Genomic DNA, 15748 nt, shown 5'->3' on the forward strand with positions numbered 1-15748 from the left:
GTTCTATAAACAAGACTGTACATAGTGCAGAATCAAGAAATGCATTTAGATATATTGCAACAACCCATATTTACAAGTGTCCAGTTTTTTTTTTTATCTATTATTTTTTTATCTATTTTTTTATCTATTATTTTATTATTTTATTTATTTATTTATTATTTTATTTTATTTTATTATTTTATTTTATTATTATCTATTATCTATTTTTTATCTATTATTACTGTTTAATAATAATAATAATAATAATAATAATAATAATAATAATAATAATAAGCCACACGCGCCAGCGTTCACTCAACCCGGAAGTAACACAAATAAAATAGTAAGTAGATAAAAAGCTAGCTAGCAAGCCAATAGATAGCTAATAGCTAGACAGCTAGATAGCTAGCCAGCCAGCCAGATAACGATTGCACTGTATTACAGAAAAGACAAAGAGATTTGACTTAACACAATATTTCGTAATAATGTCTCCATAAACAAAAGTCAAAAGAACAAAAAAAAACTAAATAACAAATAATACGACAACACAAAGACAAAAATATGTCGACTCCAGTGCCAGGGTTTTTGTCATAAACATTCAATACAGTGTTAGAAACCTTAAACGCCCTTCTTTCATCAGAAAAAAACAGTTAATTCCTAACTTATATAGGTCTGGAGTTAGATATTGAAATGAGGGCAGCTGTCCAAAATAAATACATAATAATAATAATAATAATAATAATACATTTCATTTATAAGCGTTTTTCAAAACTCTCAAGGTCACTTTACAGTGTTAATGGCTTGGGGGAAGAAGATGTATGGAAAAAGTTTGAAAATACACCATTCATTAGAGATGCGCCTTATACTCCGTAAAATATGTTAGTTTTATTTTATTTTTTTTATGATATGAAATATTTGCTGAGTATAAGGGGGAAAACTAACTGCTCCCAATTGACAATAACAAATGACTTTTTAACTATTATTATTTTTACTTTGGATTAGTGTTAAAAACATATAATGCAGGCTGTGTGTTTTTTTTCAGAAAAATATCCATATTTATATATTTTTTTTCAATTTTAGTTATTTGGATATTTTTCATGTAACCATACTTCCCGACATGGTTTGCACTATACCATTCTAACTGAAGCATAAAGAACCAGTTATGATTATTATATCTAGCTAGCTATCGATTTGATGTCTATTAGTTATCTAACTAACTAGCTGGCTATCTAGCTAGCTATTTGCTGTCTATTAGCTATCTAACTATCTAGCTGGCTATCTAGCTAGCTAGTTATTTACTGTCTATTAGCTATCTAACTAACTAGCTGGCTAGCTATCTTTTTTCTGTTTATTAACTATCTGACTAATTAGCTGGTTATCTAGCTAGCTAGCTATGCGCTATCTGTCTAGCTAGCTATCTAAATAGCTAGCTATCAACTAGCTATTAGCCAGCTAGCTTCCTGGTTGAGTGAACGCTGGCGTGTGTGGCTGCTGCTGCTGCTCACCCACAAAAAAAAACTTATCCTGTGACTGAAAATTGACCTTGAGAGTTTTGAAAGGCGCTTATAAATGAAATGTATTATTATTATTATGCCTTTGTTTTCTAAACGCTCCCCACCGTCTCCTCTTTTCTCAGTTGCTCCTCAGATAAACGAGAAAGAAGTGGCAGAACCGCCCCATCCTTACCCCAGAGGTAGCGGCCAGACGCTAACATGTACCGCCTATGGCCTCCCAGCTCCGAAGATCAGCTGGCAATGGAGGAAGTGGGGCCCGTGTATCCTCAACAATACCCGCGGAAGAATGTAAGAGAAAACTTCATTTGTTTATGACTGCTATCCCATAGTTGACCAGCATATGGCTAAGCTTTATTTTCTTGACATTCATCACGTTTGTTTGTTGTCACTTCCGGTACAGGCTTTACTTTCCGCGCCTCTTTTAGTTTCGTTTTCACTGAGAAGACGGCGAGAATAGACATGCTTTATCGCTGTACTGTTTAGCAAGGAAAAGATAAAATATCTGAAACTTCCATTTCGGACAGAAAGCGGGCAAAGTGTTTGACTGTGCTTCCATTCGAAACAGAGGACTCCAGTTCTTTTTACTGTTAGTTAAAGGAAAACCGACGTCTCCGGACAAGTTGTGTCCATAATTTGTAAAATGGCTTCAAAAGACTTCTACTAAGCGTATTTTACAAAGATTCCACCGCATATAGCTATATTTTACGTTTTAAGACTCGCACTGAAGTCTTATTTTTGAGTTGGTGACGAGTTCGTACGTGACGTCACTGAAGGAACACCCCTGACTGAAAAAAAGACACATTGTAACAGTCCTTCCATCACATCAATGTATTTTGCTGTACTTATTTGGTCTGAAAACCTCGTGTTGCACCAAAAAGCCGCCAGAAGAGGGTGACCAAGCTCCATGGAAGGAATTTATCAGCCTGTGGAAACCGCCATTTTCTTCCTCCCTTGGGTGCGACATTTCCCACCCCTGATGCCTCAAAATGACACGGAATAAATTTTTTAATCGATTGCAAACATGTATGCTGTAACAGGAAAGCATATTCCACCAAGCACGTCACCAACTCAAAAACAAGACTTCTGGAATATTCAGCGTGAGTCTTAAAACGTAAAATATAGCTATATGCGGTGGAATCTTTGTCAGTAGAAGTCATTTGAAGCCATTTTACAAATTATGGACACAACTTGTGCGGAGACGTCGGTTGTCCTTTAATTCTTTCATGTGATTTCACTTGCATGATGAATCACCAACGACACCACCACTGTAGAACTACAAACACGTATAAAAATATAGCTAATATTTACACAAACATTTGGACTTGACATCAATGCTAAATAAATAAAACATATGCAATAAAATCGTACAAACCACTTTGCCCACTTTCCGACCGAAATGGAAGTTATGATCTTCGTCCTTTTTTATCTTTTCCTTGCTAAACGGTACAGCGATAAAGCATGTCCATTCTCGCCGTCTTCTCAGTGAAATCAAACTTAAATAACGAAGCGAGGAAAGTAAAACCTATACCGGAAGTGACAACAACCCAATGTAATGTCAAGAAAATAAAGCACAGCCATCCGCTGGTCAACTATAGCATAGCAGTTATAAACAAATGTATCAGCTGCATTTACAGGAGTCATATTTTCAATCTGAACCACCGCCACACAAATGGTCTCAAACTCTGAAACTCCGAAAGATGCGTGCACTCACATTTGACGGCTATAAATGGCTCAAATTGTCACACATTCATACGTTTATTACCCGGTATATATTTCTCTGCTTTGGGCTTTTTTTCTCCCATTCTTCATCTATACTCAATCCCTTGACATGAGCCAATAGTTTCTTTGCACCTTCATGCATAGCAAATTGTCTGGCTTTTTCATATTGTTTTAACCCCAGGCTTTACGCTTGCTTTATTTTTTTGAATATTAAAGTCTGTTCATGATATTTCATGAAGGCTACAAGCTCCAGGCAATCCCGGATATCATCACCTTTTGTGTGCGGGGGGATGGGGGTGGGGGGTCAAGTTCATCCTGATATTCACTCAAACATTTTCTTACAATTTCATCGAACTGTGTTTTTTTTAAACATTTTTTGACTGGAACAATTTCACAGGAGAAGCACTTTTTGCATCATATTAGCTAGTCACTTTTATTCCACCATCGGTTCGTTGATTTATAATAATAATAGTAATAATAATAATAATAATACAGTGATACCTAGGTTTACGGACCCCTTGGCTTACGAACTTTTCCGTTTACGAACGTTAAATTTATGAAAATGTTACCTTGGCATATGAACTATTTTTCAGGATACACACGGAGCGCCACAATGGGTGATGTGTCGTTCGCGAACGAGCCCGGTCTCCTCACAACAAAATGGCAGCCGACTTGTTTTTATCCTCTATTCCCCGCCCCCAGTCTTCGGTTAAAGCCACGTGATTGGTCAAGAACTCAGCAGTGAGGGGAGGTGGTTTATACATTAAAGAGACAGGCAGACGAAAGTGAGAGAGTTTTAACGTTGATAGTTCAAAGGCAGAGTGTAGACTGCAAGGTTAAAATATCCTCCACAAATAACCCACACAAGCCATTTCTGCACTTGATGCAAAAAGCTATCAACCCAGCGAAACAGAACACAATTGATGAGGAACAAGGTAAAATTATTGCAGAGAAAGCACCTACTAGGGATCATTTCTCAAGATGGTGAAAGCAGAAGGCTATGTTCCTCATCAAGTGTTTAAAACTGAGGAAACTGGCCACTCCATTCCATCAAGCCATCAACGACCATCACAAAGGTAAATAAAACGACTTTATTACACAGTACAGTTTATTTCTTCAATTATAACACCATGGCACATTTATTATACATACAATAAGGTATATTTCGTGTAGTTTTAATTAGAAAGTAGAAAATTGTGTTTTATGGGGACCTGGGAACGGATTGTTCTCATTTTAATGATTTCCTATGGGAAATTAATTTTTGGGATACACACTTTTCGCCTTACACACTCTGTCTGGGAACCAATTAAGTTCGTAAGCCAAGGTATCACTGTCTTAAATTTCCATCACTGATCGGAACATTTTTCCATGGAGGAGGAGTAGAAAGTGTAATTCTGAAAGCATGCCCTGGTTTGATGTGCTTCTTATTCACCCTCACCATCTACCCTCTGAATGTCAATGAAGGGGAGATGTCATTAATGTGTTTGTCCACAGGGTCCGGCGAGACAAGAAGGGCCGCGGTGACACGATCTCAGACTGTCAGGACTGGCAGGACATTTACTCTGAAGGGGCTGTGAATGAGTTGGAGGCTATCGAAACAGCGGTTGAACTCGTGGACGGTCGACAAAAGGTTAAACAAAGCTGAAACGATGTGCAATCATGTGTCCACTCCAGTGCCAGGGTTTTTGTCATTTTCACTTGAATTCCAGGACCCACAGAATATTGAGTTTTAGGACTACATAAACATTCAATGCATTCATAACAACCCTTAGACTCTCTTCCATCATCAGTTAATTCCTAAATGATATGGGTCTGGAGTTATATGAGCTTGAAATGAGGGCGGCTTTCCAAATTACAATGCAATACCAGTGTCTGAAACTCATGACAAAAAGTTAGCGGAGACCAGGGCAGACAACTCTAAGAAGTTGCCTGCCCGGCCATAAAGTTGCCTGCCCCATTTTTCACAACTTGAAACACAATAAGACGACTAATCACAAAAAAAAAAACATTGTTGCGAAGTATAAAGGATTGTTTTTAAATTAAGGAAGTACAGTGGTACCTCGGTTCTCGAACGCCTCACAGTTCGAACAAATCGGAGTTCGAACAAAATATTCGAGATATTCTTGCTTCGTAATTCGAACACCAATCGGTGTTCGAACGCCAATACGACGCGTGAGTGCGTACGCGAGGGTGGGGTGCTGAGCGGCGTACAGGTGTATCGCTCTCTCCGTGACCAACTGTTGTCGCTTGCGGACGTGCTGCGTTTTGCTCTAGAGTTTAATATAGGTGTACGAAGAGTTTTAGCCCCTAATCATGCCTCCAAAGACAGTAAGTGCTGCTAAAAGTGACAAAAGAAAAGTAGTGCGTACAACTATTGCATTTAAGAAAGAAATCATCGCAAAATATGAAGGAGGTGTGCGAGTGTCTGATCTGGCGAGGGAATACAGCATGGCGAAATCTACGATCAGTACGATATTAAAGAATAAAGAGGCTGTGAAATCTAGTGATGTGGCTGTGGGAGTGCATTTGCATATCATTTTCCAAAGTAGATGCACAGAACCTCAGCCCCAGAAGAAAGATTCAAAAGAAGCTAACAAAATTTATGACGCTACAAAAACGTAAACGTACATTATACCGTGACTGTAAAGTGTACTTGAGAGTTTTGAAAGGAGCTTAGAAATTAATGTATCATTATAAAATCATCGTAGAACGATAGTTCACGTGGTTTGTAGTAGACGACGCAACGCAAACATTGCATTGTGCAACATAACGAACAGCGTATGGACAAACGACAATTAGAGCAAAATCATCAGCAAGGGATATTTACGATCAATCCTTTATACTTCGCAACAATGTTTTCTTTTTTTTTTGTGATTAATCGTCTTATTGTGTTTCAAGTTGTGAAAAATGGGGCAGGCAACTTTATGGCAACTTTTCAGAGTTGTCTGCCCTGGTGTCCGCTAACTTTTTCTCGTGACTTTCATACACTGAAAAGCAAACGTTTGATTTGAAACCATTTTTTTTTTGAAGAAGTTGTCGGCCACCCGGGCCGAAATGTTTTGAAAGTTATTGTGTTTCAAGTTGTGGAAAATGGGGCAGGCAACTTTATGGCCGGGCAGGCAACTTTTCAGAGTTGTCTGCCCTGGTGTCCGCTAACTTTTTCTCATGACTTTCATACACTGAAAAGCAAACGTTTGATTTGAAACAATTTATTTTGTTTTTTTGAAGAAGTTGTCCGCCACCCGGGCCGAAACGTTTTGAAAGTTATTGTGTTTCAAGTTGTGAAAAATGGGGCAGGCAACTTTATGGCCGGGCAGGCAACTTTTCAGAGTTGTCTGCCCTGGTGTCCGCTAACTTTTTCTCATGACTTTAATACACTGAAAAGCAAACGTTTGATTTGAAACAATTTATTTTGTTTTTTTGAAGAAGTTGTCCGCCACCCGGGCCGAAACGTTTTGAAAGTTATTGTGTTTCAAGTTGTGAAAAATGGGGCAGGCAACTTTATGGCCGGGCAGGCAACTTTTCAGAGTTGTCTGCCCTGGTGTCCGCTAACTTTTTCTCGTGACTTTCATACACTGATAAATCAAACGTTTGATTTGAATCAATTTATTTTGTTTTTTTGAAGAAGTTGTCCGCCACCCGGGCCGAGACGTTTTGAAAGTTGTACGCCCCGGGCCTCCTGGCAGACGTTATTTCAAAGACTGGCAATACATACATATTGGTTTATATAGTGCTTTAACAACAGCTGAAGCCGGAACAAAGCGCGAACATGGAAAAAAAGAGAAATGCTGCCCCCTTCTGGAATAGGAAAAAACATTGCCAGAGGCCATGCCCAGCGCTTTATTGGCACCCAAGCATGAAAAAAACAAAGCCCGAACAAATTCAGGAATGGCGCTCAACGTCATATTTTCAAGTCCGGAATAAATTCGTGAATGTCAGTGAATGAGTTCATTTTTGACACGTGGCGTTTGTCACGTGTCAAAAATGTCATCATGTGAGACAGACGATGATTTGCATAAGTAGACTTGATTCGTGAAGTTGGATGTTTTTATGGAAACGTCCTGAATTTCTGAGCTCCATAACTTTTTGTCAATCAAAACCCATTTCCACAGTAGAAATATTTAGAACGCCCTTCCTTTGCAGGCTTCCTGTAAGGGTTACACATAAACACCCGTATGCGCACGAACAGAAAGGCAAATCACTGCAGGGAAACATTATTATTTTTATTTTTTTAATATTAAGATACAGAATATTTGCAGAGCACAAGGGATAAAATAAGGGAAAAAACTAACTGCTATCAACTTACAAAGACCATAAAAAACAACATTTTCATTCTTGTTACTTTTACTTTTGTTTACCGTATTTTCCGGTGTATACGGCGCACCCAAAAACCTTAATTTTCTTCAAAAGATGAACCTGCACCTTATATGTCGGTGCGTCTTATATGTGAAGTCATATTGAGCCACAACAGGTCTCGTAACTACTGTCAGCGCCCACCGACTCCATTTTCGCCCATAGAAGAAGTACTGCGTAACTCCAGCCTTTACTGTAGCGCCTTATAATGTGGTGAGCCTTATACAGTAAAGTCTCGTTATATCGATATCGGATATATCGATAGTCCCGGTTATATCGATACTATTTCTATGCACGCAATGAGAAAATTACATGCGCGCAGGGTCGGATATATCGATAGTCCCGGTTATAGCGATATTTTTCGGACTCCCGAGAATATCGATATAACGAGACTTTACTGTATATGGAAAACTTTTATCTATTTAGATATTATATCTGGAAAACTTTTTTTCATTCATTGATGGTGCGCCTTATACTCTGGTGGTCCTCATATATGGAAAAAGTTTTAAAATACGCCATTCATTTTTTTAATATGAAATATTGACTGTGTGGGGTCCATTTACTGGGGGAAAAACTTACTGCTACGAACTGATAAAAACAATAACAAATAAAATTTTTACTTTTGATTAATTTTAAAAATTACCGAAGGGGATTAGGGCCACTGAAGAAAAAAAAATGAGGTTGGCAATATTCTGACTTTATTCTCAGAATTTCGACTAGAAAAGTCAGAATTCAGACTTTAAAGTCAGAATGACTTTAAAATGAGAATTCTGACTTTATTCTCAGAATGACTTTAATACCACTACTACTACCACTACTACTACTACTACTACTACTACTACTACTAATAATAATAATAATAATAATATTAACAATAATAATAATAATTTTAATTTCCAAGCGCCTTTCAGAACACCCAAGCACAGAAAGTAGAAAATTATGTTTTATGGGACCTGGGAACGGATTATTCTCATTTTAATGGTTTCCTATGGGAAATTAATTTTTGGGATGCACATTTTTCGCCTTAAACACTGTCTGGGAACCAATTAAGTTCGTAAGCCAAGGTATCACTGTAGCTGATTTACTCTACTTACTTTAAAGTCAGAATTCTGACTTTCCAGTGTGTAAGGCGAAAAGTGTGCATCCCAAAAATTAATTTCCCATAGGAAACCATTAAAATGAGAATAATCCGTTCCCAGGTCCCCACAAAACATAATTTTCTACTTTCTGTGCTTGGGTGTTGCGAAAGGCGCTTGGAAATTAAATGTATTATTATTAGTAGTAGTAGTAGTAGCAGTAGTAGTAGTAGTAGTATTAAAGTCATTCTGAGAATAAAGTCTTGCCAACCTTTTTTTCTTCAGTGACAAGTAAAAAAAATAATATTCATATTTATATATTTTTTGTCAATTTTAATTTTAGTCATCTCGTTATTTTTTATATAGTCATGCTTCCCGACATGTATCATTCTAACTAAAGCATAAAGAACCAGTTCCGGTTTTAACGCTCCCCACCTTCTCCTGTCTTATCTCAGACGTCGGCTTTGTGTAAAACTGACAAAACACAACCAACACAACTGTCCGCTCAGAAAAGTACTTGACAGCCGATTTCATCTCTCCTCCAACTTCTCTTTCCCCGCAGACAGTCAGCCGGCTGCAGATTCGCAACGCCACTCTGTCTCGGCTATACAAGTGCTTTGCCGAGAATAAAGTCGGCAAAGACGAAAGGCTCATTTACTTCTATGTCACCAGTGAGTATGCTGTGTTAATACTGATAGCCTGAAACTCCCTACCGGGGTGGGTGGGGTTTATGTTCATACGTGTTTGAATTGTCACTATTTCTGATTTCTGCATCCTTGACACTTGAAGGAACACCACATTTGTTACAGCTATGGAAGGCGCCCTTTTAAAAAATTCATTGGAAAAATCCTTTTCAGCCAACAACACTGATGTATTATTTAGGAGGATACTGTTGCAAAAGCATCTTTTATGAAATTGAAAAATACATGTTATATGTATAAAAAAGGGGGAAAAATATTTTCAGAATCGAAACAAAGGCGCGGTAAAATCCTACTGGACCTTCCGCACCCTGCCCACCACCTTTTCCAGCGACTCCCTTCAGGCAGGCGCAAACAATCCATGCGCACCAAATCCAGAAGACATTTAAATAGCTTCTTCCTCCAAAAAATGACTTTGATTCCCCTACCTTAGACTTTCTTCTTTAAATCAGAAAAAAAAGTTAATTCCTAAATTACATGGGTCTGGAGTTATATGAGCTTGAAATGGGGGTGGCTCTACAAAATACAATGCAATCCATACATATAGATTCATATAACACTTTAACAACATCTGAAGCTGGAAAAAAGCAAAAAGGTTGTAGTTATCTGCATTGAAAGTAGGGGCAACTGTACAAAAGGTAAATGCGTCCCCCTGGTGGGTGAGAAAAACATTGCCGGAGGTTTGACCGAAGCTTTCTCTTTCAAGAAAAAACAAAACCCGAACAAATTCGAGAATGGCAAGTTTAAATTGCCATATTGTGCCAAGTTTAATATTGTGACATCGCCATTATCTTTTGTGTAGTACGACTCAAAAAGGATGGATAGAAATATGATTTGATAATTTTAATGGGAAAAAGGTGGTCTGAGAAGTTGTCGTCAATGTTATCAGTCAATAAATATTTTTTTTTTGTTATTGTCAGTATTGTTGCTGTGACTGGTGATATCATTTAATAGTGTGTTATTTATTTTGATAAAGGTATCATCCAACCAATACTACTACTACTACTACTACTACTACTACTACTACTACTAATAATAATAATAATAATAATAATGCATTTCATTAGTAAGCGCCTTTCAAAACTCTCAAGGTCAATTTACAGTCACAGGATAAGTTTTTCCGTGGGTGGGCAGCGGCAGCCACACGCGCGAGCGTTCATTCAACCTGGAAGTAACTCAAATAGGTCGAAAGCTAGCTTGCTAGGTAGCTAGAAAGCTAATACATAGCTAGCTAGATTTATGTACCGTTTCCAAAGGCTGATAAATTCCTTATATGGAGCTTGGTCGCCCTCTTCTGGCTCTTTTTGGTGCAACACAACGTTTTCAGACCAAACAAGCACAGCAAAATGCATTGACGTGATGGAAGGACTTTTTTTCGGTCAGGGGGCGTTCCTTTAGTGACGTCACGTACGGACTCGTCACCAACTCAAAAACAAGACTTCCTGAATATTCAGCGCAAGTCTTAAAACGTAAAATATAGCTATATGCGATGGAATCTTTTTAAAATACGCTCCAGAGACGTCGGTTGTCCTTTAAGTAATTTTTATTGGTGTTTTTTATTGGTGTTTTGCATTTGACTAAAATATCCGCCTGCGTGTTTTGGGTATTTTTGATGATATGAAACTTTTTTTCTGATGTCAGCTATTAAACAAAAAAATGGTGTCGGTTGTCCTTTAAATGGTTTAAAACAGGGGTGTCAAAGTCATTTTTTGCCGCGGGCCACATTGTAGTTATGGTTTCCTCTCGAGGGCCGTTATGAATTTAGGGAACCCATTAGAATGTTTAAATCCCTTCAAATATTACATATAGAGCACACAGCAAATTAATGAATAACTCGTTTTCAAATCTGAAGTCAAGAATAATGACTTTTATTGTGGTTGACAACCAAAAATATGAAATTTTGGCTCAGATTTTAGCAATCATCATGGAATTTAACAAGTTTGATTTGGCCGAAAAAAAATGATGTGGCGGGCCGGATTTGGCCCGCGAGCCTTGACTTTGACACCGGTGGTTTAAAATATTCAAAGCCCCATTTTAGTGTTAACCCGACAAGTCTGACATGACTCAGATTGCGCAGATCCATAGCCTTAAGTAAATAGTAAGTAAATCTGGCATAAAGGCAACTGATATCCCATTGATGTGCATTAAAACTCGTTTTAACTGCAATCACCCATTTATTTGCATTTTATTTTTATTTTTTTGTCAAACACAGCCATCCCCGAGGGCTTCAACATAAATGTCTACCCATCAGAAAATCCCCTGGAGCAAGACAAGGTGTCTCTGTCCTGCATTGCCGACAATTACACCTATGAGCAGCTGCAATGGTACCGCCTGGACCCCCACGCCCTACAGGGCAAACCCCAGGAGGTGGACTGCAGAAGCGTGCACCTCTACGCCGTAGCCCTTGATGGACAGCTTATCTACCAGGAAGCGTCTAACAGCTGGGTTCTGGATTTCACACTCCCCGCCATACAACTACAAGATGAGGGTCACTATGTGTGTGAGGCCCAGAGCAGACGCAGCGGCGAGAGGCATTGTCTGTTCAGATATATGTCTGTCAAAGGTGAGAGACAAAAAGAGATGGGGCGGGGAGATTTAACCATCTCCGTGCAATGTCGAAACAGACGGATTAATCTTGAAATTTACCCTGAAACCACTCAATGCTCTGTGGGCTTCCAAATGCACACTAATACATCGAGCGACCCACGCAAGTCCACTGTCGCAAGTACAGGCGCTCGCTAATTTACGAACATTCGAGTTATGAAAAACACGTTACATACAAACGTTTTAGTGGATACAGTACAGTAATACCTCGGTTTACGAACTCCTTGGCTTACGAACTTTTCAGTTGACGAACGTTAAATTTACAAACATTTTACCTTGGCATACAAACTATTTTTCGGGATACACGCGGAGCTGCCACGATAAGTGATGTGTCATTTGTGAAAGAGCCCGTTCTCTTCACAAGAAAATGGCAGCCGGCTTGTTTTAGTCCTCTATTCCCCGCCCCCAGTCGTCAGTTAAAGCCACGTGATTGGTCAAGAACGCAGCAGTGAGTGGGGGTGGTTTACAGACAGAGAGAGAGTGAAGCCATTCTCAAAAAAAGAAAATGGCTGCCGACATTTTTTTTTGTCCTCTATTACCCGCCCCCAGTCTTGGGTTAAAGCCACGTGATTGGTCAAGAACGCAGCAGTGAGTGGAGGTGGTTTAAACATTAAAGAGACAGGCAGATGACAGAGAGAGAGAGAGAGAGAGAGAGAGAGAGAGAGAGAGAGAGAGAGAGAGAGAGAGAGAGAGAGAGAGAGAGAGACCAAATGGATAGAAAACAGTCACATTTGGACTTGTTTCAACTTTGATAGTTCAAAGGCAGAGTGTAGACTGCAAGGTTAAAATTCCCATCAATCAGGCTCCAAAAATATTCTTCTTCTTCTTCTTCTTCTTCTTCTTCTTCTTCTTCTTCTTCTTCTTCTTCTTCTTCTTCTTCTTCTTCTTATTATTATTATTATTATTATTATTATTATTATTATTATGACTTACCAACAACAAATTCACCTTACGAGCAACCACTCCGAATGTATCTCGATAGTTGAGCTCAGGTGCCTGGAGAATGAACACAATGTGTGTCTCTTTTGCGTACTATTATATAATCTTAGTCGGGCACCTGCGAGATGAAATGTAATTGCACCGTGCCGCCCTTTATGGAAATCTTTTTTTTTTTAATTAAACAAGGACCCACTCTGAGTCAGTTGAGTCTGGTCAGTTGCCTCCTCTTGTATTTTGCACTGTGATCCTGTTTTGACATGACTGATACCATGTTTCTTTCACACATTGGTATTAAAGGACAACCGACATCTCCGGATAAGTTGTGTCCATAATTTGTAAAATGGCTTCAAATGACTTCTACTGAGCGTATTTTAATAAGATTCCACCGCATATAGCTACATTTTACGTTTTAACACTCACGCTGAATATTCAGGAAGTCTTGTTTTGGAGTTGGTGACGAGTCCGTACGTGACGTCACTAAAGGAACGCCCCACACCGAAAAAAAGACACATTGTAGCAGTCCTTCCATCACGTCAATGTATTTTGCTGTGTTGTTTGGTTTGAAAACCTTGTGTTGCACCCAAAAGCCACCACAAGAGGGTGTCATAGCTCCATATAAGGAATTTATCAGCCCGTGGAAACGGAGGTGGCCACAGGAGGTCGCCATTTTGTGCCTCTTTTCTGGTGATCCGTTTCTCCCCAATGTTGCCTCAAAATGGCACGGAATAAATTCTTTAATCGATTGCAAACATGTATGCTTTCCTCTTCAGAACTATTTGAATCATATTCATCACGTGATGTGTAACAAGAAAGCATATTATCCGAATCTGAAGCCATTGTTTTAATTCTCCAGCAATGCAAGACATTTTAGCGTGACGTCACGAACTGGGGGCGGGACTTTCTGAAAATGACCAATTCGCAGCTCAATTTTTTGCAGATTTTGGACACTTTAAGTCATTTTTATTAGTGTTTTGCATTTGAATAAAAATATCATACTGTGTGTTTTGGGTATTTTAGATGCTATAAAACGTTTTTCTGGTGTCAGTTAAGAAACAAAAAAGTGACGTTGGTTGTCCTTTAAACAAATCCGTCTCCTTTCTTTTTCAGGGCTGGAAGCACCCCGTTACAAACGCAGTCTCACCAACCAAACAGTCAATGTGACTGAATCACTGCACATGGAGTGCGACGTGGAGGGAAGACCCTTGCCGCACCTTTCCTGGTTCAAAGACAACCAGCCGCTCCACCAAATGTCAGGTGCATTCACAAGTCTACTTTGTCCATTGTGCTCAAGCTTAGTTTTTTATGACCTGAATGCCTGATGCTCACGTTATTAAAAAAAAATACGATTCCACAGCTTTTGGTACATACAGTGATACCTTGGCTTATGAACTTAATTGGTTCCCAGACAGAGTGTGTCAGGCGAAAAGTGTGTATCCCAAAAATTAATTTCCCATAGGAAACCATTAAAATGAGAATAATCCGTTCTCAGGTCCCCATAAAACATAATTTTCTACAGATATTACAGACATTTTAACATGATATACAGTGATACCTCAGCTCACAAACTTAATTGGTTCTCAGAAAGTGTGTGGAAGGCAAAACGTTCGTCTGCTGAATATTTATTTCCCATAAGAAACCATTAAAAATTAGAATAATCTATTCCCAGGTCCCCATAAAACATAACTTTCTACTAAATAAGCCTTAAAACTACACAAAGTATACCTTATTTTATGTATAATAAATGTGCTATGGTATTATAATTAAATAAATAAACTACTGTATAATAAAGTCGTTTTATTTATCTTTCTGATGGTCGTTGATGGCTTGATGGAATGGAGTGGCCAGTTTCATCAGTAGTAAACACTTGATGAGGAACCTACCCTTATTCTTTCACCATCTTGAGAAATGAGTTCCACATCAAACTAAATTGTAAATTGCTCCACTGTGAGACTAATAAAGGCAAATCCAATCCAATCCAATCAGTTGTGTTCTGTTTAACTGGGTTGATAACTTTTTGCATCAATTGTACAGATGGCTTGTGCGGGTTGTTTGTGGAGCCTGATTGATGGGATATTTTAACCTTGCAGTCTACACTCTGCCTTTGAACTATCAAAGTTGAAAGGAGTCCAAATGTCACTGTTTTCTATCCATTTTATCACTCTCACTGTCGTCTGCCTGTCTTTTTAATGTTTAAACCCCTCACTGCTGCGTTCTTGTGGCTTTAACCAAAGACTGAGGGCGGGGAATAGAGGACAAAAACACTCGGTTGCCATTTTGTTGTTAGAAGAACGGGCTCGTTCTCGAACGACACATCACTCATTGAGGCAGCTCCGTGTGTCCTGGATGTGGAAAAGTAGTCCAGAAGCCACGGTGGCACTGTTCGGACGTGTGGTTCATCTGCCGAAAACTAGTCCGCCAGCCATTGTGGCGCTCCGTGTGTTTCCCGAAAATTAGTTTGTATGGCAAGATTATATTCTTGGAAATTTTATGTTCGTTAGGTGAAAAGTTCATTAGCTAAAGCGTTTGTAAACCGAGGTATCACTGTTTGTGTATATATATATATACAGTAAAGTCTCGTTATATCGATATTCAAGGGAGTCCGAAAAAATATCGATATAACCGGGACTATCGATATATCCGACCCTGTTTGCATGTAATTTTCTCAGTGCGTGCACAGAAATAGTATCGATATAACCGGGACTATCGATATATCCGATATCGATATAACGAGACTTTACTGTATATATATAATATGTGTGTGGATAGAAGGATAGATCAGTAGATAGATCGGTCAGGAATGCATCTTTTTACACAGTGCTCAACACCCACCTGGGCAAAGAGCACGCACCCTCATGCCCCTACATTG

The 15748-nt window shown here is 38.8% G+C and overlaps 1 protein-coding gene across 3 annotated transcripts in view; it reads left to right on the forward strand.

The window, feature by feature from the left end:
* Positions 1-15748, forward strand: part of flt4 (fms related receptor tyrosine kinase 4) — a 131461-nt gene that overhangs the window by 82999 nt on the left and 32714 nt on the right. For all 3 annotated transcript variants that reach the window (XM_089019788.1, XM_089019773.1, XM_089019781.1), the window contains 5 exons: positions 1616-1781; positions 4707-4842; positions 9204-9312; positions 11552-11902; positions 13990-14136. In XM_089019788.1, the coding sequence (XP_088875914.1) occupies positions 1616-1781; positions 4707-4842; positions 9204-9312; positions 11552-11902; positions 13990-14136 (909 nt within the window). The remainder of the gene's footprint in view (positions 1-1615; positions 1782-4706; positions 4843-9203; positions 9313-11551; positions 11903-13989; positions 14137-15748) is intronic.

The sequence above is a fragment of the Hippocampus bargibanti genome, linkage group LG02 (genome assembly GCF_051943395.1).
Source record: "Hippocampus bargibanti isolate YZ-2025 linkage group LG02, ASM5194339v1, whole genome shotgun sequence".
Taxonomy (NCBI): Eukaryota; Metazoa; Chordata; class Actinopteri; order Syngnathiformes; family Syngnathidae; genus Hippocampus; species Hippocampus bargibanti.